The following is a 23,805-nucleotide window of genomic DNA, read 5'->3' on the forward strand; positions in this document are numbered from 1 at the left end:
TGGGGACACTACTTATAGAGATGTTCTCAGGGTTAATTTGTTAAAATATGAAAGGCCTGTCTAAATGCTAAGCATGTACTAACACATGGGCCCTTGCTGTATAACTCATTGAGTAGCCTTTGAAGTTAAAGGATTTTGTGTGTGTATGTTCTCAAGGAGCCAAATGAGAAAAACACTGATTATCAAACAAACTAGCCTTTGTGACTCAGCGGAACAACCAGTATGTAAATTCAATTAACTCCTTGGCACTGTCAGTTGTGGCATATCCCATTGTCAGCCATGGGCAGTATGCCAAGAAAGCCTGATTGTTTGGCATGTAAGGGCTACAGATGGTTTTTAAAACTTCTGTCTCTTCTTATTTCCAGCCAATTTCTGGAGTGCAACAACAAGTGGCAAGGCAAGCAAAGGCTTTCCTGTCCCTGGGAAAGATGGCAGAAGTTCAAATTAGTAGACCCAAATCCAGTGGAGAGAAGTCATGGCTGTGGTTTGCGACAGTGAAGTCTCTGATTGGGAAAGGGGTTATGCTTGCTGTCAGTCAAGGGAAAGTGCTGACTAATGTGCTCAACATTGCAAATGAGGACTGCATAAAAGTGGCAGCTGTTCTGAACAATGCCTACTACCTGGAGAACTTGCATTTCACCATTGAGGGGAAGGACACTCACTATTTCATCAAGACCACCTCCCCGGAGAGCGATCTCGGCACCTTGAGGCTGACAAGTGGGCGCAAAGCCCTGGAAAATGGCATCAACGTAACCGTTTCCCAGTCCACCACGGTCGTGAATGGCAGGACTCGTAGGTTTGCCGATGTCGAAATGCAGTATGGTGCGTTAGCTCTTCACGTCCGCTATGGCATGACGCTCGATGAGGAGAAGGCACGAATATTGGAGCAGGCTAGGCAAAGAGCTCTGTCCAATGCCTGGGCTAGGGAACAACAAAGAGTAAGAGATGGAGAGGAAGGTGCCAGGTTATGGACCGAAGGGGAAAAGAGGCAGCTGCTAAGTGCTGGAAAGGTACAAGGATATGATGGGTACTATGTACTCTCTGTGGAGCAATACCCTGAATTAGCAGACAGCGCTAACAATATACAGTTCCTTAGACAAAGTGAGATAGGAAAGAGGTAACACACTGGCTTAGCTGAGGCTGCCAAAGAGACTGACTGTGTATCAGTGTCTTCTGAAAGGGGGACGAAACTGTTTTGCTGCATTACTACTTGAGCCTAAACTTATACCTTTGCTCAGATTTTGCTGTAGCACAATCTGAATAGACTCCACAAAGAAAAGAGAGCCTTCCAGAAGAATGATACTGCTAAAAACAAAACTTTTTTTTCTGAATGACCTTAAAGGTGATCTGCTTTAAAGAATATGTTTACATATGCATATCGCTGCACTCAAGTTGGACTGAAAGTATTAAAAAAAGGCCTAAAGATTTTGCAACAGGCTGTCTGTTCCTTTGAGCACTGTATTTAACTACAATACAGATCCATACAGTGTTTCCAAATATTACCGAATTGTTGACCTTTTGCTTACAAGAAGTAATCTCTCTCTCTCTCTCTCTCTCTCTCTCTCTCTCTGCATAGGATGTGGTATATAGTTCTGTTCATTTTAAAATGTGGGGCAGAAATTATTGTTTATAGACAACCCAACTGCTTTAAATTGTGCTGCTTTCTAAAAGGACATTGGCACAATGACTTATGCTACCATGTGAATTTAATAATGGATTTTACAATGCTAACATGGTTTGCCTCGGGGGGCAAAATGGCAAATAGAATCCTTGTCACAGATAAGCAAAGGAAACCCTGATTTTTTTTGTAAATTATGTGAGACAAGTTGTTTATGGATTTTTATATGAATTACAATTTACTGTACATCAAATATTAGTCTCAGAGGAGTTAATTTATGTAAAGTGTTTAAAAAAGTTTATACTTAAAAATAAAATGATAAAAACATGTGCTGTGTGTGATTTTTTTAAAAAGAATTGCACCTTTGTTATGTTATAGCTGTACAGTATAAAGGATTATATTGTAGAGATATAACAATGTATGACTAATGTCCAGAAGTGTTAATATTTTTGTATTAGGTTTAAAACTGTGCATCTTTCTATCACTTTGCTGATAGGATGGAGCATTCCCAAGTGGCTGGCTAATCAGACAACTCCCTTTCCTGTCGCCCAAGCCAGTGCAGCTTCATCAGTCACTGCTAGAAGGCACAGTAACCAAATAAGGCTTGTTTATTATGATGGAAGACTTTAATAGCTTGTTTTTTTCTTGCCTTCTCCCGGCCCCAATGTAATAAATGGACATTTCTTCATAACAAGTGGGGTTTCTGCTGTTTGCTTTTTTTATGTGGGCTTAGAAGCTACATTACGCAATGGAAAGAATAGTGTCTCAGGTGCTTGGCAAATGTGTGTAGAAGATGATATGATGTCTCATCCAGTTTATGTCAACTTTGTCTTCTGTATAATACAGCTGTTTTAAATGTATACTTTTAAAAAAGAGGAAAGCTAGCAATGATTAGATGCTACAGAGTTTCTGTTTAGAAGGGTAAGCCATTGAGTGGGTTAGTGCCCTGGCCTTGGGCTTCCAAGTCAAACCCTGTTACTCTGAAAACTGAACAGGAACTGGGGGTGAGATGGGGATGAATATCCTAGTGCCTAGTCATATCAGAAAACCACCACACAATATGGCATGCTGTGCTCCCAATAAAGGTCCATTGAATTGGTTGCAGGACAGCACTGAGGTGTGCACACGGTTCCAGGTAGGCGGCTTGCACAGCACCTCTGATCTGTGTGCCATTTCTTGGCTCAAGCCATTCTCAGCTCTTTGAGCACCAAATTCAGCCACAAAAAAAGTATTTTTAAGACAAGACAAAATTGTTTTTTTTTATTTTCATTGAACTACACATGGTATTTCTATCTATGTATGATAATGTCAAAACATAGCAAGTGAATATATCTTAAATATGAACGGTTCATGTGGATGTAAGAAAAATAGTTTTCTAATTGCTTTGTATACTGAGATTCTATCGTATTACATACTCTAAATTGCACAGCAGGATTGTTTGATAAACAGATTGGCTGGGAGAGATTCAAACTAGCTACAGAACTAATTACACTTTTAATGAATTCTGCTCTTTTATTAGACTGAAAGCACAGATTAGTTAATATTTTTTACCCTTGAAGTTCTGAGGACCCTAAATTTAGAAACTATGATACGTCAGCCCCCAAAGGAGTGGTCTGGTTTAGCATTTTACAGTTTTAATCTCAAATGTAAAGTGTTTGCAGTTCTGTTGGGTGGCTCTGTCACAGCACTCTATCTAGCATGCTGCAAGTACTCTCTGTTGAAATAGGCTCATATTCTTAATTATATCAAATGTTTCTGTTCTGTTTCAGTATGAAAAGCTTGTATAACATGTCAGAATTGAAATATATCTTCTACTTGACGTGTACTAGTTTCTTCTCCTTTGTTTGGGCACCAATAAATAACAAATTTATAGTATCTGTTGGTGATCATTCTAGATAAAGTCAAATCAAGCCAATTAGTGGCCTTGTTAGTAAGTATAATGAGCCTATTTCTTGCTAAAAAGACTTGTGATCTGGATATGCTCCTGCAGGAAATAGTGACCTTGGGGAATATGTAAACAAAAGACCATTTTTTAAAGAAAAACTGTATAATTAAAAGAAGTAGCTTACAGCAAAGAAAATGAGATTCAACATATTTTAGGCAAAGCCAGTCAAAATGCTTTCATGATATTTTGAGATGTAAATTTTGTCTGATTTGTATCGGTCTTTTAATTTGCCTTCTGAACTTTATATGTGTCCTGAATTTTCCACAAATTGATGACTATAGATTGCATTTAGGCTTTCCAATAAAAGCCAACCCAATGTGTGTGTGCGTTTATATTTGTTTTTTAAACGTGTGTCAGACATTACAAGTGTGTTATTGCTTTTCAGTTTATACGTGAGGATGCAACGTGATCCAGTTGTACTGATACTGATTTATCTGCTACACAGTAATATCTTTGTTCTCCCATCCAATGGCCCAGTCTGCTAGTTCAGCAAAGTGAATTGCTCAGTGGGATCTCACTAGTGGCCTACTTTAAAGAAACATTAAGTACACCTCACAAAGTCAACTGTTATATAGATAATTCACTCTCCATGTTTGCTTAGGAACTGGTCCCTCTCCTGCCTTCCTGAACAGTTAAAATAAGACTTAATTAAAGCATTTGATTACAAATAATCAGTTTGGCAGTTATCACCTCCCCTCCCCCAGAGATGTCAGTCTACATTTAGATCCACTCTGTAGAAAGCGTTGATTTCAGCACTTGTGTGTGTGTGTGTCAAGAGAGTGCTTTGATTTTAGTTGGAACAGGCAGACTTCATCACACTTGCTATGTAGTGACAACCTCAACTTGCTAACATGTTGATCCAGCACGAATCAGGTCACTCTGCTCGGCTAAGTGTGGCCTATTTTTTATTTATTTACTGGTGCAGTGCTTTTGTATTTTCACACTTGGTAGCTGAGAGAAAGATATTTGCATTGGACAAGAAAAAACATGCCAGTTACAACTGCAGTCCTTCAAAACTGCTCTTTCAGTGAGGCCTGAGTGTTGTAAAGAGAAAAAAATACTGCACTAACCTATCTTGCTCAGAGACAGACTCTACTGTATGCCTAAGGCTTTTAGGAGGACAAAATGTTTGTGTTCAGTCTCTTTAATTGTTGAGTTTAAATCCAGGTTAGTTACAAAGTTTTTATTTGAAACCTATGTTCAGTGTCACTCTCCAGATCTTTTGGAGCAATTTTTAGTGAACTGATCATTTTTTTTAAATATTCCCTTTATTTACTCTCCCCTACTTCCCCCAGCACTGCCCAATTGATAGGAGCCTCTTAATGACTAGCAAATCATGACTCCACAAATGGCTGGATTTTGACTCCATGTCACATTAGAAACCACAAGATGAGACTAATGTGTAATCTTCTAGTAGTGGGTGATGCACAGGGGAGACCCTTCTTAGAAGCTGTTGGAAGGGTTCAGACTAAAACAGAACTTTCAAAACAAGGCTAAGCACAAAGATCATTGCATGTTGTAAAACACAGTCTAGGCTCATTTATTCAAAGCATTCCCCTCACTGAATACCTCAGTTGGACGGGATCATGTGGAAGCCAATGATCCAAAGGGCTGCACAGGTTGAATCAGGCATTTGCTCACACACAGCCGCTTCCTCCACCACCTGTGTGCACACAGCAGCGACTCCACCCTCTCACTCTGTAATAAGCCAATACAGAAGCTGGGAACAGGGATTTTAGGAGATGGGAAGGGGATCCTTACAGGGTGATACCTGGCACTGAGAGACCTCCAGGCCATTCCACACACATCTACTGGAGTAGAGCACATACAGTGATAAATGGACAAAAACTCTAGGCCACAGTGTGACTGACTAAATTAAGTGCCTAAAAACAGTAGGGGGGTTTTCAGAGTTGCTGATCATGGCCAGTTCCCAGTAGGTCCTGTAAATATGGATACCTAAAGTTAGGCAGCAAAAGTTTGAAACTACTAGCCTTCGTTTATGCAGAATTGCAGGCAGGCAGACTGATCACTGTGTGCTGGAAAACAAGTTCAGCTAGTACAGCCCCTTTCAGAGGGGAAGTGTCACAGAGAGTGGTTTCTTGTCTCGTCTCCTGACAAGCAGATATGGCTGGTCTGAGATAGTGAGGACAATAGGGACTCTAGATCAGTGGCTCTCAACCTTGCCAGACTATTGTAGCCCTTTCAGGAGTCTGATTTTTTCTTGTGTACCCCCCAAGTTTCACCTCACTTAAAAACTACTTGCTTACAAAATGAGACATAAAAATACAAAAGTGTCACAGCTCACTATTAGTGAAATATTGCTCACATTCTCATTTTTACCATAGAATTATAAAATAAATCAATGGGAATATAAACATCATACTTAAATTTCACTGTATAGTATATAGAGCAGTATAAACAAGTCATTGTCTATATGAAATTGTAGTTTATACTGACTTCGCTAGTGCTTTTCATGTAGCCTGTTGTAAAACTAGACAAATATCTAGTTGAGTTGATGTACCCCCAGGGTACACCTACCGCTGGTTGAGAACCACAGCTCTAGATTATACTGAATCCCAAGCAGACAACTGTAGTCTGCTGTTGCAGTAGCTCCAGCTCTTGCTTTTAATAGTTCTAAAACACGTCTGAAACTACAACAATATTGCTCAATCCTTGATATCGGCTTAATCATGGTTGTGCTGGGCCATATGCTTTACTAACAATTGGCCTGATTTTTAAGTCTCACAAGCCTGATCAGTTCAAGGCAGTGTTAAAGGTGGGAGCACATGCTGTCAAGCATGCATACAACTGCACACCTAGTTGGGGGTGGAAAAATCAGGCCCTGTGTATCCAATGAATAAAGAAACACTACTGTTATAGCCAGAACACATTGCAAACCAGGCAAGAGAGAAAGTAACTCAAGTCACCCTTGAGCACATGAAAGAAAAGTTCAATTGGTTTGCTGCTTTTTGTCTCCTTTCAAATGCCTTTTAGAAGATTATCCTCTTTCTGCATTTTTTTCTTGCTCTTCAGTGCTTCTGCAAGTAATGGTCTCCTGATGTTAGTTAAATACTAATAACTTTTAGGTAAATTGAGTAAGCCTTTTCATTTACTGACTTACAATTCTGTAATGGAGGAATATAAATTACAAGCGTCCTGTATAGAAAAATTACTGTAAACTGATCCAGAGCTCACAGTAACATAATTATGCAGTTTACAGTTAATAGGTTTCACAAAGCAAGCTTAATACATCCTTTTGGGATTCGGGGGGGGGGGGGGAATTCAGAAGCTAAGAATAAGGCTACAAAGGGGAAAAGCTACTTCAGCTGGCTCTAGCTAGTAAATCACAGCTTATAAGATGTGCTGTACTCGGGCCCTCTCCAGTATAAACCAGCATTCAGAAGCGATGTACACATAGTAGCATGCTGGAAGCTTGTATTTTAACATTTGTGAAATTCACGGGCTTGGACCATGAAAAAGTTCCAGGAGCTGCGATTACAGGACCTAATTAAACTGAGAATTTTTAGAACAGGGAGCTCTCTCTGGAAACCCCTGGGAACATATTTGTGTTTGTTTGTCTTCCCTAAGGGGAAGAGTCCCATAGAATTTAAAAGGGATTGAAGCCAATGAGGGTCTACAGACATTACTCTAAAAACTTAAGGGGTTTAATAAAGAATGTGATCCTTTCTGTAAGTTATGTTTTAAACCAGCCTGTAGAATTTTATAGCAGGGATAAAAATTAGCAATATATTCTATACCACCGATATGATTTTTCTAGCATGTTCTATCAGGTAGCTTTAAAAAAAAACCTCCTGGAACCATTTATTAAATTCTTTAGGAATTTTCAGAAGGGGGGGGAGGGAGCCACTGCATTCCTTAGTATGTGCATGATGGTTACAGCTGCAAGGACTCTGACAAGAGCATCTACCTTCATCTGCTGCACCACCAGCCACTGCACCATGCCCTAAGCACACACTGCCTTCCATGATTGACTCTCCACCTGTGTTACAAGCTCTGTCAGATTCCTTTATCTGCTGCACCACCAGCCACTCACCATGCCCTAAGCACACATTGCCTTCCATGATTGACTCTCCACCTGTGTTACAAGCTCTGTCAGATTCCTTCATCTGCTGCACCACCAGCCACTCACCATGCCCTAAGCACACACTGCCTTCCATGATTGACTCTCCATCTGTGTTTCAAGCTCTGTCAGATTCACTGAAGGTGGGATTAATGTTCAGTCATTATTTGGTGCAAACTGAAGAGCTGGCCCCTAGAGCATTGCTGAGGCAGGCCATAGTGCATGGATCCCTGGCTAGCCTAATTAGTCTGATGTGTTCTTAACATGTAGAGCGAGCCCCTCACTCCTCTGCCCGGTTCTGATTTAAATGAAACGCAAAGTACGAGAGAGGAAAGACACTAAAAGGCATGGCTAGCTCCAGCCTGTGATGTATCATTTTAATAAAATTTCTGGCCCCAGAACAAACACAGGAGCTTGTACTTGTGTCTCAGTACATGGGCTGCAAACATTTAAAAACGAAGACGCTTCCTGTGGAGTCTGATGGTGCACCAGAGAAATTCCTCCTGAGAGCTAAAATTCCATCTTCTAGGGGGAAAAGGCGCAATTCTTAGTGGAGCTGAGGCTAAGGCGCCTTCCTGAACAATGCAGCTCCTCTCTGGAATCCCAGAGCCTCAAACCCAACTTACACTGGTCTGAAGGCACCCAGCACTTTACATTTGCAACATGCATAGGTGCAAAAAGTCTGGGGAAGCTGCCTCGCTCTCAGCTCAGTTCTTTGAACCCCAGCCCTGCATTCCTTGCTCACTACAACAATAGTCAAAGGTGGGCAGGGTCAGGCCCGGAAGCTGTGCTGCTGCCACTAGCCAAGGGGATGGCAATATTTGACATAAGCCTATATCTGTCACATAACACAGTGGTTTTCAACCTTTTTAGGGTGTGCAACCCTTTCCAAATAATGTAGTATACCACCTACCCCCATCTGAGATAGGTGGGGGAGGGGGCCCACAGGGCCCCCCCCCCAGATGTCAGCCTTCCATTTAGCAACAGCTTCTAGAGGTTTTCAAACTGTCAATCATGTCCGTTTCCCCCCCCCCCCCCGGGGAGAAACGTTTGGGCGGGGGGAGGTGAGGGGCAATGCCAGGCAGCTCAGGAAGGGTGCACCATCTCCCCTGCCTGACTCACCTCCAAAATTGTAACTGGGGAGGGGGGGGGAGGGCTCAGATCCCTTTTTGAGCTGAGTCCCCCCCCCCTTAAATAAAAATTGTGGTTGTGCTCCCCTCCCCACCCCCACAGGCTGGGTGGCCTGCTGAGCTGAGTCAGGGAATGGAGCTGGCGTGCCCTCCCCAAGCCCTGCCGTGTGGGGCTGGCCCAAGCTGCTTCCCCCATCCCCCCCCCCCCCCCGCACTGTTTGATAATCTCTATACTAAATACAATGTGTTGGCCACTAGTACAGGATTTTTCTCATGTACCCCTACACGTACCTCAGTTTGAAAACCACTGACATAGCCCATCACCCACACTATGCGCACGTAAGGCTACATCATTAATAAAGTCTTTTCTGAAATCATAACCAGGTTTTTGCACCATGCCTTATAGCTCATCTTCAGCACTACTGTGAGCTTACAACCACTGCGTATGTCTCCAGCAGCACGTGTGTGACTCTAGCACCCCCTAGTGGTACAGAACCATTGGGAAAGGAACTCAAAGAGGAGAATAGTTGGTAGCAAATCAGCCTAGTCTGCATTTCTCTCCCCATTGTTTGAAGAATTCTCATTATCCTCCATTTTAACAGCTTAGCACTGCCCACAGAGTTTCACAAATAAAGGCTATTACTGCTGCTTCATGCTCCAGCTCACTGATGCCTGGCCCTTGCAAAATAAATCACTCCCTTAAGATTTCCCTTCACCTCAAACACAATTTTTTGTCAATGTTCCTCTCGCCTGGCAAATCAGAACGGAACTTGCTGCCAAGAACTGTTTTCTGGTCAGCTGAGTGCAGCAGCCCCAGCACCAATGCCTCCTAATGCTTTTTGAACTACTGCTGGTTTCACTTTAACTTGTCAGCCCTGCAGAGAGGCTGAGAGATAATGCCAAATTTAGACCCAAAGCCACATTTTAACTTTTAAATGCATATAGAAGAGATGCTGCAGTGTCAGCCCTAAAGCCCAACATCTCCTAGCCACAGCCAGACTGGGGCACTGGTAACTTCCCCACACTGCCCTGCTAACATGCTTCAAGCCTGACCTGGAAGGACCGTTTCTAAGGGAAGGTAGGTCATTTCCCATACACAGTCGCTCCTTGGGGTTCTCTGATGAGGTGGCTGGTTGTACTGTGCACACCTGCCTTCCAGCAGCCAGACTGAGAAACTGGGAAATTTGTCACAGGTCACAGAACCACCATCCGTTACTAACTACTCTGCACCATGTGGGAAGAGGCACTTACAAAATAATTGGACTATAAATTGACCAGGCTTCATTTTACTTCATACAACATTTTTACCCCTCTGGACCTGAGCTTTTGTATACCTGCGACCCCCCCAGCCTGAGCTTTATCTGAACTGGTGACCTACACGTCAGAGTTCATGAATCCAATTACTAATCCCAGCTGTCATTCAGCTGCTGTGGCAGGAATTAGTTTGCGGCTGAAGAAGGGGTTTGGATGACAATTGTCCTGCACAGGCACTAGCCCTCAAGGAAAAACAGTTGTGTTGACAACTTGTGCACTGTCTAAGACGGGCTGCTACTGGCCAAAGCTGTCATCATCCTTAGTGTTTTATCCATAGTGACTAAAACATGCTAGCTCTGCATCAGCTTTCATACCACGGGTATTATCTCAGCTACCTTTTCTTATTTTAGTTAGAAGGGACCTAATTTGTGGCCATTAGCCCTAACCCACCCACTGGGTGTCAAGACTAGCCTTGAACATACCTCCTGACAGCCATGCCATAACCACCTTTGGCAGATTGTTTAATCAGCTAGCTATTCTCAAACCTAACACTTGGTAACCTCTTCTGATAGATAGAGCAAGCAGCTGAGCTGCTACAAATACTGTGGTTTCCTCTGCTGAACGGCTACTTTGTAGCTTCATTCCTCCCTGAATCAAGGCAGCGAGCCCTATAAATCCTGATTCCCCCTAAGTAGGGTTACCATATTTCCTCATTAAAAAAAGAGGACACTCCACAGGGCCCTGCCCCCCCCTTCCCCGCCCCAACTCCGCCCCTTCTCTGCCCCAATTCCGCCCCCTCCCCTGAGCGCCCCGCATTCCCCCTCCTCCCTCCCAGCCGCAAAACAGCTGCCCGAGCGCTACCAGCTTCACGGTTTGCCGGGCAGCCCCCAGACCTCCAGACCCTGCGCCCCCGGCCAGGCGCTTCCCCTCCCGGGCTCCGGCTGCGCTGGGGAAGCGCCCGGCTGGGGGCGCAGGGTCTGGGGGCTGCCCGGCAAACCGTGAAGCCGGTAGCGCTCGGGCAGCTCGGCTTTTCAGCTACACAGAGCTGAGGTGTCTGGGGGGAGCAGCAGCAGCCGCCGCGGGGGAATCCGCCTGCAGCTCGCAGCCTGCGGGAGCCACAAGGTAAGCAGGGGACTGGGGTAGGGATGCCGGCAAAGCTATTTTCCCGGACATGTTTGGCTTTTTGGCAATTCCCCCCAGACGGGGATTTGAGGACCAAAAAGCCGGACATGTCCGGGAAAAAACGAACGTATGGTAACCCTACCTAACTGCCCCCCAGGACTCCACCCCCTACCTAAGCCTCCCTGCTCCTTGTCCCCTGACTGCCCCCTCCTGAGACCTTCCCCCCCATCCTAACTGGCCCCCTAGGACCCTACCCCCTACCTGTCCCCTGACTGCCCCAACCCTTATCCACACCCCCACCCCCAGACAGACACCAGGGACTCCCACACCCCATCCAACCACTCCCCACCCCCTGACAGCCCCCCCCCCAGAACTCCCGACCCATCTAAACCCCTCTGCTCCCTGTCCCCTGACTGCCCCCTCCTGGGACCCCTGCTCCTAACTGCCCTCCAGAACCCCACCCCCTACCTAAGCCTCCCTGTTCCTTGTCCCCTAACTGCCCCCTCCTGAGACCCCCCCCCACCCTAACTGCCCCCCTAGGACCCTACCCCCTACCTGTCCCCTGACTGCCCAAAACCTTACACCTCCAACCCCCAGACAGCCCCCCCCGAACTCCCGCCCCATCCAACCCTGCTCCCTGTCTTGTCCCTGCCCCTTCTCCGACCCCCTGGCCCCCTTAACGTGCCACTCAGAACAGCGTGTCGGGCTCCACACGCAGCCCGACACGCTGCCGCGCTCCCCCACGGAGCGCATAGCCCGGTTCCCGCCCTCGCAGAGTGCTGCTGAGCGGTACGCTGGGCAGTGGGAGGAGCTCCAGACTGCCGGAGGCCCTAACGTCCGGCAATCTGCGAATGCAGGGAGGGAGGAAGGGAGTGAGTGATCTCAGCTGCAGGGGAGTGGAGGGGGAAGCGGAGGAGGGGCTCTCTCTGGCTGCCAGGGCCCAGTGCAAGTGGCACCATCCGGCCGGCTGCCCTGTCAGCCGCGCGCGCGCTGCATGGGGGGGAAGTCCGGACATTTACAAATTCCCCCTGGATGCTATTTTTAACTCAGAAAAGCCGGACATGTCCGGGGGAATCCGGACGAATGGTAACCCTACCCCTAAGTGAGCAAAAGCCCAGCAGCAGCATGCGGAAGAGAACGGACTCTCTGTCTTTCCAGTGGCAAAAGCAACCCAGCGACACTCAGTGCTGTGCTAGGTCAGGCCTTCACCCTCTGCTAAGTTAAATGCTGAGTCCTTCAGCAGCTATTAATGGTATTTTCCTCCTATATTACAACAGCAACAAGATGCTGAAGGAGCGACACTAATTGGCTGTTGTTGCACTTCTTCAGTGGCTGGAGAAACTTTGACCTCATGCTTAGCAATAAGAAGCCATTAGATGCATTGCAATGGCATTACAGCAATACATGATTTTATAGTTACTTTGAAAAAGCTGGTTCCGCCACTGTTGAAAAAAGTAATATAGAGAGAGACTCTCCAGAAGAACGCTGTTAAATTGTCTATAACCAAGTGTCCAAACACTGCACTACGGTTGCTTAACATCAGCGCACTAGCAATTAATATGCCTGATATAACAGTGCACTACAAGGCCCATAAAATCTCCAGCAGTAGGGGAGTGAAATGATTATAACATTTTTTCTTCTTTTCAGTAACACCAGTCTACAGTTTGGGCACTGTCGTCTTTTCAAAGCAAAGAAGAAGCTGAGCTGTATCTGAACAGCTGTTGCTTACTGAAGCAATAATTAGCAATGAGCTAGAGTTAAAATACCGGCTACCTGCACAGCAGCTGCAGTACCTGCTCAATAGCCGGAATAAGGGAGGCTGGGGGCTTTGTATCCAGCTTCAACTGCTGTTTAAGAAAAATACACGAAGAAAAATAAAAAAACAAAACGTTTAAATCCCTCCCATTCTGTAATGCCAGCATCTGCAACGCTTCGCCCTGCGCAACAGCACTGACTCATGCAAGTAGACATGCTTAGGCCAGTCAAACTCATTGTGAAGCAGGGCTGCAGAATTAGGCTCAGATGCTCTTGTAAACGCTTCAGGGCGGGCACCATCTTTTACTTCCCTGTGTACAGCTGGGCTTCTAGGTGCTACTGCAATACAATCAATTACTAATAAGCCAGTGATCCACATGCCTCATCATCACAGTGCCCAATGTACAGGGTTACTTTCTCAGCATTGTCAAGCTGTCCCTTGCTTTAGCATTTCAGCCAGAGCTATCACATTAAACCTGAGGAATTCTGGCTGAGCCATTATCAGCTTGCGGTTTCTTTTGCCTAAGCTAAAACCATCAATGCATCCATGTTTTATTTTTATTGGAATTACATTTCTCATAGCCTATTTAACATTCTCCTGTATCACGCTAGCCTTGAAAACCCAAATAGAGTCATGGTGAATGAGAACCAGGAAGTGAAACTGATCAGAGTCCAGTTTCGCTGGCTGAGCTCAGTGAAATGGACAAGCTGTATAAATGGGAAACAACACATTTGATTTTTTTTTTTGAGAGTCTTTCAGTTCCAATCAACTGATGATGAGAACCCAGTGTCCTTTCAGTAATCTTTAGCAAGCAGAACGCTGCAACTGTGGAAGTTCAGTTGTTTTTTTAGCTAAGCACACTGCTAGTTACATAAAAGTAAATAAAAACAAGACACTGCAGGCTGCACCTTCCCCTTCTATTAAGGCACACCCCATGCGGTGTTGTGAGGCACAAGACCAAATGACTTCAAGAAATGCACTAATACCCTAGATGTACCCAGGATGGGCTGTTATTAAAGAGAAGCCTAAACTAGCTAAAAAAAACATAAGCAATTTCTATTGACATGTGCATGAAGCAAAGACCCAGTGAGGAAGCACCATTTGTTTTTCAGAATTTGATTCCCTTTCTCAGTCAAAACAAACAAACTATCTTTAAACACAATGCTAAGGATGTGACACAAGCTGACAACCGAAAGGAAATACAGAGCTGACAACCTATAGTTAAGTCATGCTGGTGTGCTTAGATCTCACAGCCTGCACATTACATCAAATCACGCCAGACCAGTGGAAGATACACAGGGGCAGGCATAAGGGCTTTTCTACATACAAAAGAGGTACTGCTTTAATGATACCAGTGTGACTGCAGTTATACTGGTATATCCACACTTGTAGCCCAGCCCAGGTCAGTGCACCTATTACAGGAGTGTTTCCCAGTCTGGGGTATTTTTTCTAGGGGTGGCTGGGCGGTTGTGGAGGTGGACGGGGCTGTTCCGGTGCCTATTCATGTTGCGGGGAGGGCACTGGTGCTTAACCAATTGGTCCTACCCAGGTTCTGGAACTGGTTCCACACCCTGAGCCTGTCCCTGGGTACAGTGGCCAGCCTCCAGATGATGCTCCTGGAGTTTTTCTGGTGGGGGCTGCACTGGGGCTTTGCGGGTGTCCTGAGCACCTCCCTTGGGGGGACGGTGGACAGGGCCTGTTCTGCCTTCGCAATCAGGTCCATGCCTTCTGCTGTCAGGCCCTGCAGAGACTCCTTTATGGTGCAGGTAGTCTGGCGTGGAGCACACTGGTGCCTGCCTTCCTCCACCACCTCCAAGGGCCCTGATAGGAGCGGCAGCTCTTCTTTATCCAACCAGGAGGTCTCCTGCAAGACCCTGTCCTAGCTGCTGGTCTTTTACCAGGCCGTCCTCAGCATAGGCGCCGACACCATGGATGCTTCGTGGCTGGAGCACCACGGAAAAAAAATAATGGGTGCTCAGCAGACACCTGTCAATCAGCTGCTCGGCCGGCCCTGCCAATCAGCTGTTCGGGGGCAGGTAGGAGGGTCTAGGGGAGGTGACAGAGCAGGGGTGGGAACTAGCGGAGCGAGGGCGGCGTGCACTCGGGGGAGGGGGCAGAGTTGGGGGGGAAGAGGTGGTGCGAGGGTGGGGAAGGGGCAGAGTAGGGGTGGAACGGAAAGAAGAAAGTTGGCACCTGTGGTCTTCAGGCCCTAGAAGCTAGTGTGGGCGACCAGGTCTGTGGTGGCCACCGAGGAGGAGGACTTCCTCAGATCGCCCCTTCTACACACCCCCATCTCGGTGTGCAAGTGGCAGCATCCTTCTCGGTGCGTTGGAGGCTGGTACCACGAGGATCAGAGGCCTCCTGGACTATGCTCCGGGGGACTGGGGGGATCCTCTGGTACACTGGGCTCTCCACTCATGTCCAGTCACATGCTCCAGGAGGTCACATGCTCCTGCCCGCCTCCCATGTTGCCCTTGAGCAGGTCCTGCACCAGGGTGCTCCCCACCCACCCCTTACCCCAGCCCTCCAGCCCTGACCATCAGGCCCATGCCCTGTGAGCCTCTCCAGCTACCCCCAGACACCATCTGAGCCGGCTGCGAGACATGCAGCCGGTCCATTTCCAAACCACAAACAGCAGTACATGCTTATGCTCCACACACTTCATTTCTTCACCTTTGTGTCCCACCCCGACACCAAGTGGTGGGACCTCCTACCACCCAAGGAACCCTGGTGAACTGGTCCATACTCCACCCTGGTCCCACAGCCCACCAGGAATATTAGTTGGTGGCTCCTTCCTGGAGCTGTGAACATGGGTGTGTACCTGGTACCGTTCATGACTTCCCCAACTCCTGTCCCTAATGCAGTGAGAGGGAGACCCTGTGCACAATTACATCAAGTGCACCAGGTTGCAACCCCTCTCCGGCTCCTCCAGAACCTCCTCCTCCAGTTCCTGCTGAACTTATCCCCATACCACCTGATTTATTCAAATCCCAGCTGTGCCCACACAAAGTCACAAGACCGCCTCATCAGCCTTCTCCTGGTGCTGGCCAAGGTGGCCATCCACCATACCAGGAGGAGGAATTTGGAATAGGGAGTGAAGGGGGTGGGCAACTGGGCGGGCCTATTTCGGATTCTCCCTCAAGTCACGTCTCTGGGCAGAGTTCCTCCGGGCCACTTCCACTGGCTCCCTAGACATCTTCAAGAAGCAGTGGATGCTGTCCAGGGTTCTCTGCTCAGTGTACCTCCCTGGATCCCTGATTTTATACCTGGGACCCTCACTCCCATCATTGTTTTTGCATTTGTTGTCCCCTGTGCTTATTTGTTGCCTGGGTCCGGTTGCACCTCAACTTAGCCTGGGGGAGAAGGGCTTTCTATGTGGGCAGGTTTATGCCCACCTACTCCAGTGCTTCAATAGGAGCAGATAAAATTAACAGGCAGCTCCTAGACAGCCACCCATCTTCAGTCCCTATTCACAGAGTAGCTTGCCATGGGAACAGTTCATCTGGACAGCACTGCAAGCATCAGACACTGCTCCCTTGGCTTTTTATCATGGACTTTGTGGGGTAGCAGGATCAGGCCTTAGGGAGAAGACCATGGATCCAAGCTTGTCCCTCTCCAGGAGGCATTAGTTATGAATGGTTTTGGCCAAAAAATTTCCTTTCCCCTTTAATGGGGACTGTCCTGGACCTTTCAATATTTTTTCTAAGCTCTTGAAGTGTTGGTACTTCAGCCACCTATAAAGTGATGCTATAGTCACTGTTACACCAATGCCTGCATCTATTTTGAAGTCTATTTAATTACTTCTGGGGGGAATTCTGCGCCAAAAAATTAAAAATTCTGCACACAATAGTTTAAAATTCTGCAAGTTTATTTGTCAATAAATAAATGCAGAGGCTCCAGCATGGTAGTGGGGAGCACAGGCCACTGGCTGCACGAAGGTGGGAGATCACCTTGCAGCCCCAGCCACCACCCACTCCTAGGACATGGACTCAGTGGTAAGGCTGCACTCAATCCTGACACAGCACAAGACCTGGCCCTGCCCCTCTGCACCAGGCGCACCAGGTGTGGGGCAGGCAGGCTCAACCAGGCAGGATCCAAGTGTGGAGGGGCTCAGTGTGGGGGGTATCCAGGTGTGGGGTGAGAGGATTGTGTGTGGGACAATCTGGGTGCAGGCAGTTCAGTGCAGGGGGGGTCTAGGTATGAGGGGAGCTGGATGCACAGAGGCTTGTTGGGGGTGAGTTCCAGGTGCTGGGGCAAAGGGACTCAGTGGTGGCAGATGACAGAACAAGAAGCAATGGTCTCAAGTTGCAGTGGGGGAGGTCTAGGTTGGATATTAGGAAAAACTATTTCACTAAGTGAAGCACTGGAATGGGTTACCTAGGGAGGTGGTGGAATCTCCATCCTTAGAGGTTTTTAACGCCCGGCTTGACAAAGCCCTGGCTGGGATGATTTAGTTGGGGGTGGCCCTGCTTTGAGCAGGGGGGGTTGGATTAGATGACCTCCTGAGGTCTCTTCGAACCCTAATCTTCTATGACTCTGCAGGGGCTTCCAGGTGAAAGTGGTTGGGGCTCAGTGGAGGGGTCTCAGCAGGGGGGTCTGGGAGCTGGGGGAGTGGGGCTTGGTGGGGTGGGGGTCTGGGTGCACGATGTGGGGGCTCAGGGTGGTGCAGGGCAGTGGGGCTCATCAGGGTGGAGGTTTGAGTGCAGGAAGTTCAGTGGGGGTCATCTGGGTGCAGGGGTAGGGGTCTGGAGGCAGGGGGGCTCCAGATGCAGGAGCTGAGGTCCAGTGGGGTGGGGTTCAGGTATGGAGGGCTAGGGGTAAGGCTTGGCGAGGGTATCTGGGTATGGGAGGTCCAGATGCACAGGGATTGGGCCTTATACAGTGACCCCTCCCCTGGCAGCTGAGGAGCAATGGGGGCAGGAAGCTTCCTGCAGCTGGGGGAGGTTTATGGGGGTGGGTCCGACACCTCAGCCACTCCTTCCAGGGGAAGAGGAAGTCGCATCCTCTCCTGCCTCCAACCCAGCCGGGACTAGCGGTGTCCCCAGCCCTGCAGTGATTTACTTCTCCTTTGACTGCTCCAGGTGCCTGAAACCATGTACCTGTGCAGCAAAGGAGTGATGTATGAATGCTCTTGCAGCTGCCCTGTCAGAAATCTGTGGGGGATATGAATTCTGCACCCGCACAGTGGTGCAGAATTCCCACAGGAATACTATTTTATACTTTCCTAAGGTGATCATGATGATCTATGTCACCACCTATGGCTCTTAGGTAAGCAATCTAAGTAGTTTTTGAGTCTTCTCCTTGAAAGACAGCTGCTACCATGCTTTCAGACATGTGGTGTCCTGTGCTAGGGATATTTGCTGTGAGGTGATTTGCCACATTATGGGTGTTCTTTCATGTCCATGTATTCCTTGTCTTTACTCCATGTTACCCTAGCCCTATCTTGTGCTTGGCCTGGGGGGGTATTGTTTCAGGGCTTCCTGAGGTATTTTCCTCTCCCTGTCTGTGGCTTCTCACGTAGACTCCTCTTCAAAGTTATTTCAGAGAAGAACCTGTTGCTTCTTTATGTATTGACTTTTGAGGATATGTTCTTGGCTATCTCCAGTGTAAGGTTAGGGTCATTCTGGAGTCTTTCCAATAGGTGGCTGGCCCTCACCCCTGCAACTGAGCCTGTGTCTGACAATTTCTTCACTCATATCCCCCTAGCCATGGTGTTGGATTAGATTGCACAGGGCTCTTATGAAATCAGTGACTGGCTCACCCTTCTCTTGCTTGCAAACATCAAATTGTGCCCACTCCGAAATCACATTGTGGTGTGGCATGAAATACTTATCCAGTTCTTCTTTAACTATATTGAACTGTTTCATCTATGCAGTTGTGAGGCTTTCTGGTAAGGACAATGGCCTCTGCACAGGCCCACCTTGTACAGACCAGGGTATTGATCCCAGATACCTCTGTGTTCTTGGGGAACCAGGGTGCAGTATCCAGCCTGACTCATGAAAGCCACACCCCCCCCCCCCAACCTCTGCTTAAACCAAAACCCATCAGAGGAAAAAAAACTTGCAGAGAGCAGTGAAGGGCTTTGGGAGAAACACCTAGACCCCTCCTGACAAGGGTGACAAGATTAAGACATCTCCATTAGCATACAGAATGGAGAGCAAAGACAACTCCCCTAGCCTCATATGCATGAAAGATGGGACAGGGAGACATCTCAATTTACATACAGAATGGAGAACAGAGAACTGCACTGAACTCTGGGACCAGAAAAAGCAGGGAAGCACTGCATCCTGGGAATCTCTGCTCCAGATGCTAATGAACCTACGCCTGCACACACCCAGCTCAGCAGTTATCAGACCAATTCTAGTAATGAATCCTTAACTGATATCCAAATATTGAAGCAGCCTAGTTGCATTGTGAGCTCCCTGGAAGAAAACACCACCCATAGCCAAGGGTGATCAGCTCCTATTGTCTAGCCTAAAGAAAACCCTTGAGTCATCAGCTTACCTATAAACAAATCTAGTGTTCTCCCTTGAACAATTGTATTTTCTCTACAAAAATCCCTACTCGCCCTCTAGTCAGGGTTCTGATGCTTAGATCCAAACTATGCATCAGTTGCACTGGAACTCCATCTTCTCCTTACTGATCGTGCTCGGGACTCTGCCTGTCTCCAGCACTCAGGACCCTCCGCTACCACCATCACCTGGGAACCCGACCAGTTCAAGCCTCATGGAGTGGGTGAGATCCCCTTCTCTTTCTCTCTCTCTGTTTTCCTTTCTACCTTAGATATTAACCTTTAATAATGTATGTTATGGTGGTTTAGCCCTCCTTGTGTAGTTATCACTATTATTCAATAAATAACTTGTATGGTTAAGCGGGTTGCTTCTCTATCTTGCTGAACTTTACTCTTTTGTGTTTTTAGCTTCCCCCATTCACTCTACAGCAACGCTTCTTTTACCTAAGCTAAAGATCTCTGCAGCGCCCAAAATACTGTGGGGTTTGCTCATCAAGTAGGTTTCTGCCAGTACAATTGTGATGTGTGAGTGGGGATAGGGACGTGCTGAATCTGGGACGCATAAGGGTAACAGCTTGAAAGTGCTGCTTGACCCTGTCCATGGAGCCCAGAGGCATATAAGGAGAGGCAGCTTGAAAGTGCTGCTTCTTCCAGCCCAGTGAGTCCAAAGACATATAAGGGGTCAGCTTGACAGTGCTGATTGACCTGGTCCGCTCAGACTTGCTCTGTTAATATATGTGTGGGTGTGGGTGTTCATCCGGTTCTGGGGCTGGAGTAACCCAGCCCTAGGGAACCTAGGTCCTCCAGGATAGCTCCATTGGGAGGGGACTTGCAGAAGGGAGAAGTAGAGCTCCATATGAAAACACAAGTGACACAAGCAGTACATTGATAGGATTACATAATCCCCTTCCCCAGAAGAGTAACCCGAATAAATGACCATACCCCAAAATAATGGGCACATCTGGTAACAGTATGCACTGTTTCCTCCTGATTGCTGAGGTAAACCAAGAGCCTGATGGAACCTCTGGAACATTCTTACCCAGAGTGGCCATCCCTCTGGCTGCTGGAAATCAAATTCTGCTGGCGGTGGACTATGGAAAAAGGCTGTGTCTGACCCAGCCTTTTTCCACTGTTTTACCAGGCTGTAGATTCCCACTATCACCACCTCCTTGTCTTAGGCTATGTCTTCACTACCCGCCTGAATCGGCGGGTAGAAATCGATCTCTCGGGGATCGAATTATCGCGTCTCGTCGGGATGCGACAACAATCGATCCCCGAATCGACGCTTGTACTCCACCAGCGCAGGTAGGAGTAAGCGCCGTCGAGGGGGGAGCCGCGGAGGTCGATTTGCCGCCGTCCTCACAGCGGGGTAAGTCGGCTCGGATACGTCGAATTCAGCTACGCTATTCGCGTAGCTGAATTTGCGTATCTTAAATCGACACCCCCCTGTAGTGAGGACGTAACCTTAGGTACCACCAGGTGGAGTAAGGTGGTGCAGCCCTTTCAGGAAGCAAACTGGTGTTGCTGTAGGCCTAGCCTTAGCACCAGCATCCCTTTCTTTCCCATCCTCACTCCCTGCTTCAGGCTGGACCCACCAGAACAGTGCTCTATGGGCTCTCTGTGTCTGCACTGCTGCTAGGTCTATGCAGCTTTTTGGGTGTTCTGGCTGGGCTGAAGAGGTTGCTTGCTTGTTGGTTTTCCTTTGCCCCTTTTTGCCAGGGTATTCTGTGATCAATTGGATGTTTAGTCAATCCCACTATCACATCATGTAGAGATTAGAGACCCATTACATTGTGGTTGGGGTGAATGGAAGACTATTTCCTGTTTACACAGACTCTTACCTCCTTGCTCAATGCCCGCTACTGGCAAAAACACTACTTCCCAAGAGGTCTATGCACAGCTCTACTCGGCCACCCAGCAATCACAGCCTTAGGCATACAGTAGAACCTCAGAGTTATGAACACCCCAGGAATGGAGGTTGTTTGTCACTCTGAAATGTTCATAACTGAACAAAACGTTATGGTTGTTCTTTCAAAAGTTTACAGCTGAACATTGACTTAATACAGCTTTGAAACTTTTCTATGCAGAAGAAAAATGCGGCTTTCCTTTTTTTTAGTAGTTTATGTTTAACACAATATTGTACTGTATTTGCTTTTTTTTTTTCTCCCCCTTCATCTGCTGCTGCCTGACTGCATACTTCCAGTTCCACACGAGGGGTGTGATTCACCAGTCAGTTCGTAACTCTGATGTTCATAACTTTGAGGTTCTACTGTAACTACTTTACAAAGGAAGGTAAATATCACTATTTCCCATAAGGAAACTGAGGCACAGAGAGGTGGGATGGCTTGCACAAATTCACACAGCAAATCAGACGCAAAGCCAAGAATTGAAGCTAGCTCTCTGGATTCTCAGTGCTCCAATCGCTGGACGAGGCTGCCATAATGGATGACCTCCCTCAGCAGGGGTCACAAAAGCAAGGGCACAGATTGTATGGCCCTGATTCTGATCTCACACTTCAATAAATCTGAGGTGGCTCCATTCATATCAATGGAGTTACACCAGCGTAAGTGAGATCTGAATCAGGCCCCATAATATTTCTTTATATAGAGCTCAAGGAACTGACATTTTACAGCTGCCTTTAGTTTAGAACATTCAAACTAGGGCCAGTTCCCTGGCTTTCAGTTTAGAAGCCTTCTGTTCTCAGGCATGTCTCATTTCCAGCCATTCAGTAAATGCCCTTCTGAAGTTTTGCACTTGTATTGAGCTTCTCCAGAGGAAAAGAAGATCTTCAAAGGGGAAAACAGCATCAACTTCTGATTAAAGTGCAGCTTAGCATACTGCTTGAACACTACTGGGTGCATCTTGCATAGTACATTCTGATTAGCAGTGTGCTGAAAGTTCAAAGGAAATATTTTTCTTTTCCTGTTGGTTGATATAAAGACGGATGAAAGTTTAGGATTTTAAATGGCTTTTGATTTAAACACAATTGCCACTGAAATAAGTGCAGGAAATCCAATTAAACACCCTCACTCTGCCCTTTCTGACTTATTTATGGAGCTTCAACAGGGTACTCGGCCCTGTACAACAGAGCAGGAGAGACTCCCCCCTGCTGAGCGTCTGTATAGAAGTCTCTTTACAACTAGTGAGCTAGGGCCAGATCCTGCAGTGTAGCAGGGCAGCTTTGCACCCTTGAAGAAATCCCCCCCCCCCGTCTTCTGCTATAGCCACTCCTATTCCACGCCCTCTCCAGCCCAGTGACATAAGGTGAGTAGTAGTAGGAGAAGGGCGCATGTGTCCAGGTTCCCTTAGTGCCCTGGTGATCTTTGCCTGCTGGAATGGTTAGAAGCCAGCACAAATTATAGCAACCTTCGAGACTGAGAGCAGGTTGGGGGAGCACAAAGTGGATTCTATCTATCTTGGGATTTAATCACCATAGTATCAGGAGTACAAAGTCGCTTTTGTAAGCCCTCTCCTACTGCGCTACCCCAGGCGCTGCTACACTGCAGCAAGGGTTTGGGCTCTAATCGTTATTACAGGCTTCCTTGCAGTGACCTATGCCTGATGCCTTAACATATGGAATGCAACTCCCTTAGAGACCACCACTGGGGACATCAGTTGGTCTCTCTCTTTCATACAAATAGGAAATCATGCTGCAATACCCATGGTCTCCAAATCGGTGTCCTGATAATAGTCTCACTGCTAAGAGATCAGCCCTGAGGGGAAGCAGAGATGTTTGTTTTAGAAGCACAAACTTTTCTTCCATTCAAATTGGGGGTGGGAGGGGAGGAAAGTTCTCAAATTTAAAACTTAAGTGAGACACTCTTCCCAGCAGGCTTTGGTTTTTACAGGTTATAAGAGGGCAGTCACTGGGATAGGGCTTAAAAGGAACAATTAAGATATTCATGGAATAAACAAATCTGGAGGCACTTTATATACAGCAAACTTGTATACACAACCGTTCCAGGGCCCAGGGCTGTCCCTAGGGCGGTGCGGGGGCTGGGACAAAGCAGCCTGTATGGGCCCCCCTTAACATTTTTTATATAGGTGAAATCTGGTGTGGGTAGGGGACACCAGTGCTGGGGGGCAAGGGATAATGGGGAGTCACAGGGTGGCACCTGTACTAGGGGCAAGGCGGCTCCCTGTGCTGGGGGATGCCGGAGGGGTTCGGGACGGAAGGGCAATGGATGGGGTCAGCCTGGCACTGGTGTGCTCCGGCGGACTAGGACAGCGGATGGTGCGTGGCGGGCAAGCAAGAAAAAGAAATACAATGCATGCTTCCTGCTGGTGAGTGCAGGCCTGACCCCTAATGCTGCCACCAGGCCCCCCTGCTAACCCTCTGGGCTGGCCTAGTGACCCCCAGGCACCCCTAACCTCAGCCCCCGGGCCGG

At 47.4% G+C, this 23,805-nt stretch overlaps 1 protein-coding gene across 8 annotated transcripts in view; it reads left to right on the forward strand.

Annotated features, from left to right (window-relative positions):
• TENM3 (teneurin transmembrane protein 3) overlaps window positions 1-1,121 on the forward strand; it is a 502,096-nt gene extending 500,975 nt beyond the window's left edge. For all 8 annotated transcript variants that reach the window (XM_065405305.1, XM_065405306.1, XM_065405307.1 and 5 more), the window contains one exon: window positions 366-1,121. In XM_065405305.1, coding sequence (XP_065261377.1) covers window positions 366-1,121 — 756 coding nt within the window. The remainder of the gene's footprint in view (window positions 1-365) is intronic.
• The last annotated feature ends 22,684 nt before the right edge of the window (window positions 1,122-23,805 follow it).

Source organism: Emys orbicularis, chromosome 5 (assembly GCF_028017835.1).
Source record: "Emys orbicularis isolate rEmyOrb1 chromosome 5, rEmyOrb1.hap1, whole genome shotgun sequence".
NCBI lineage: Eukaryota > Metazoa > Chordata > Testudines > Emydidae > Emys > Emys orbicularis.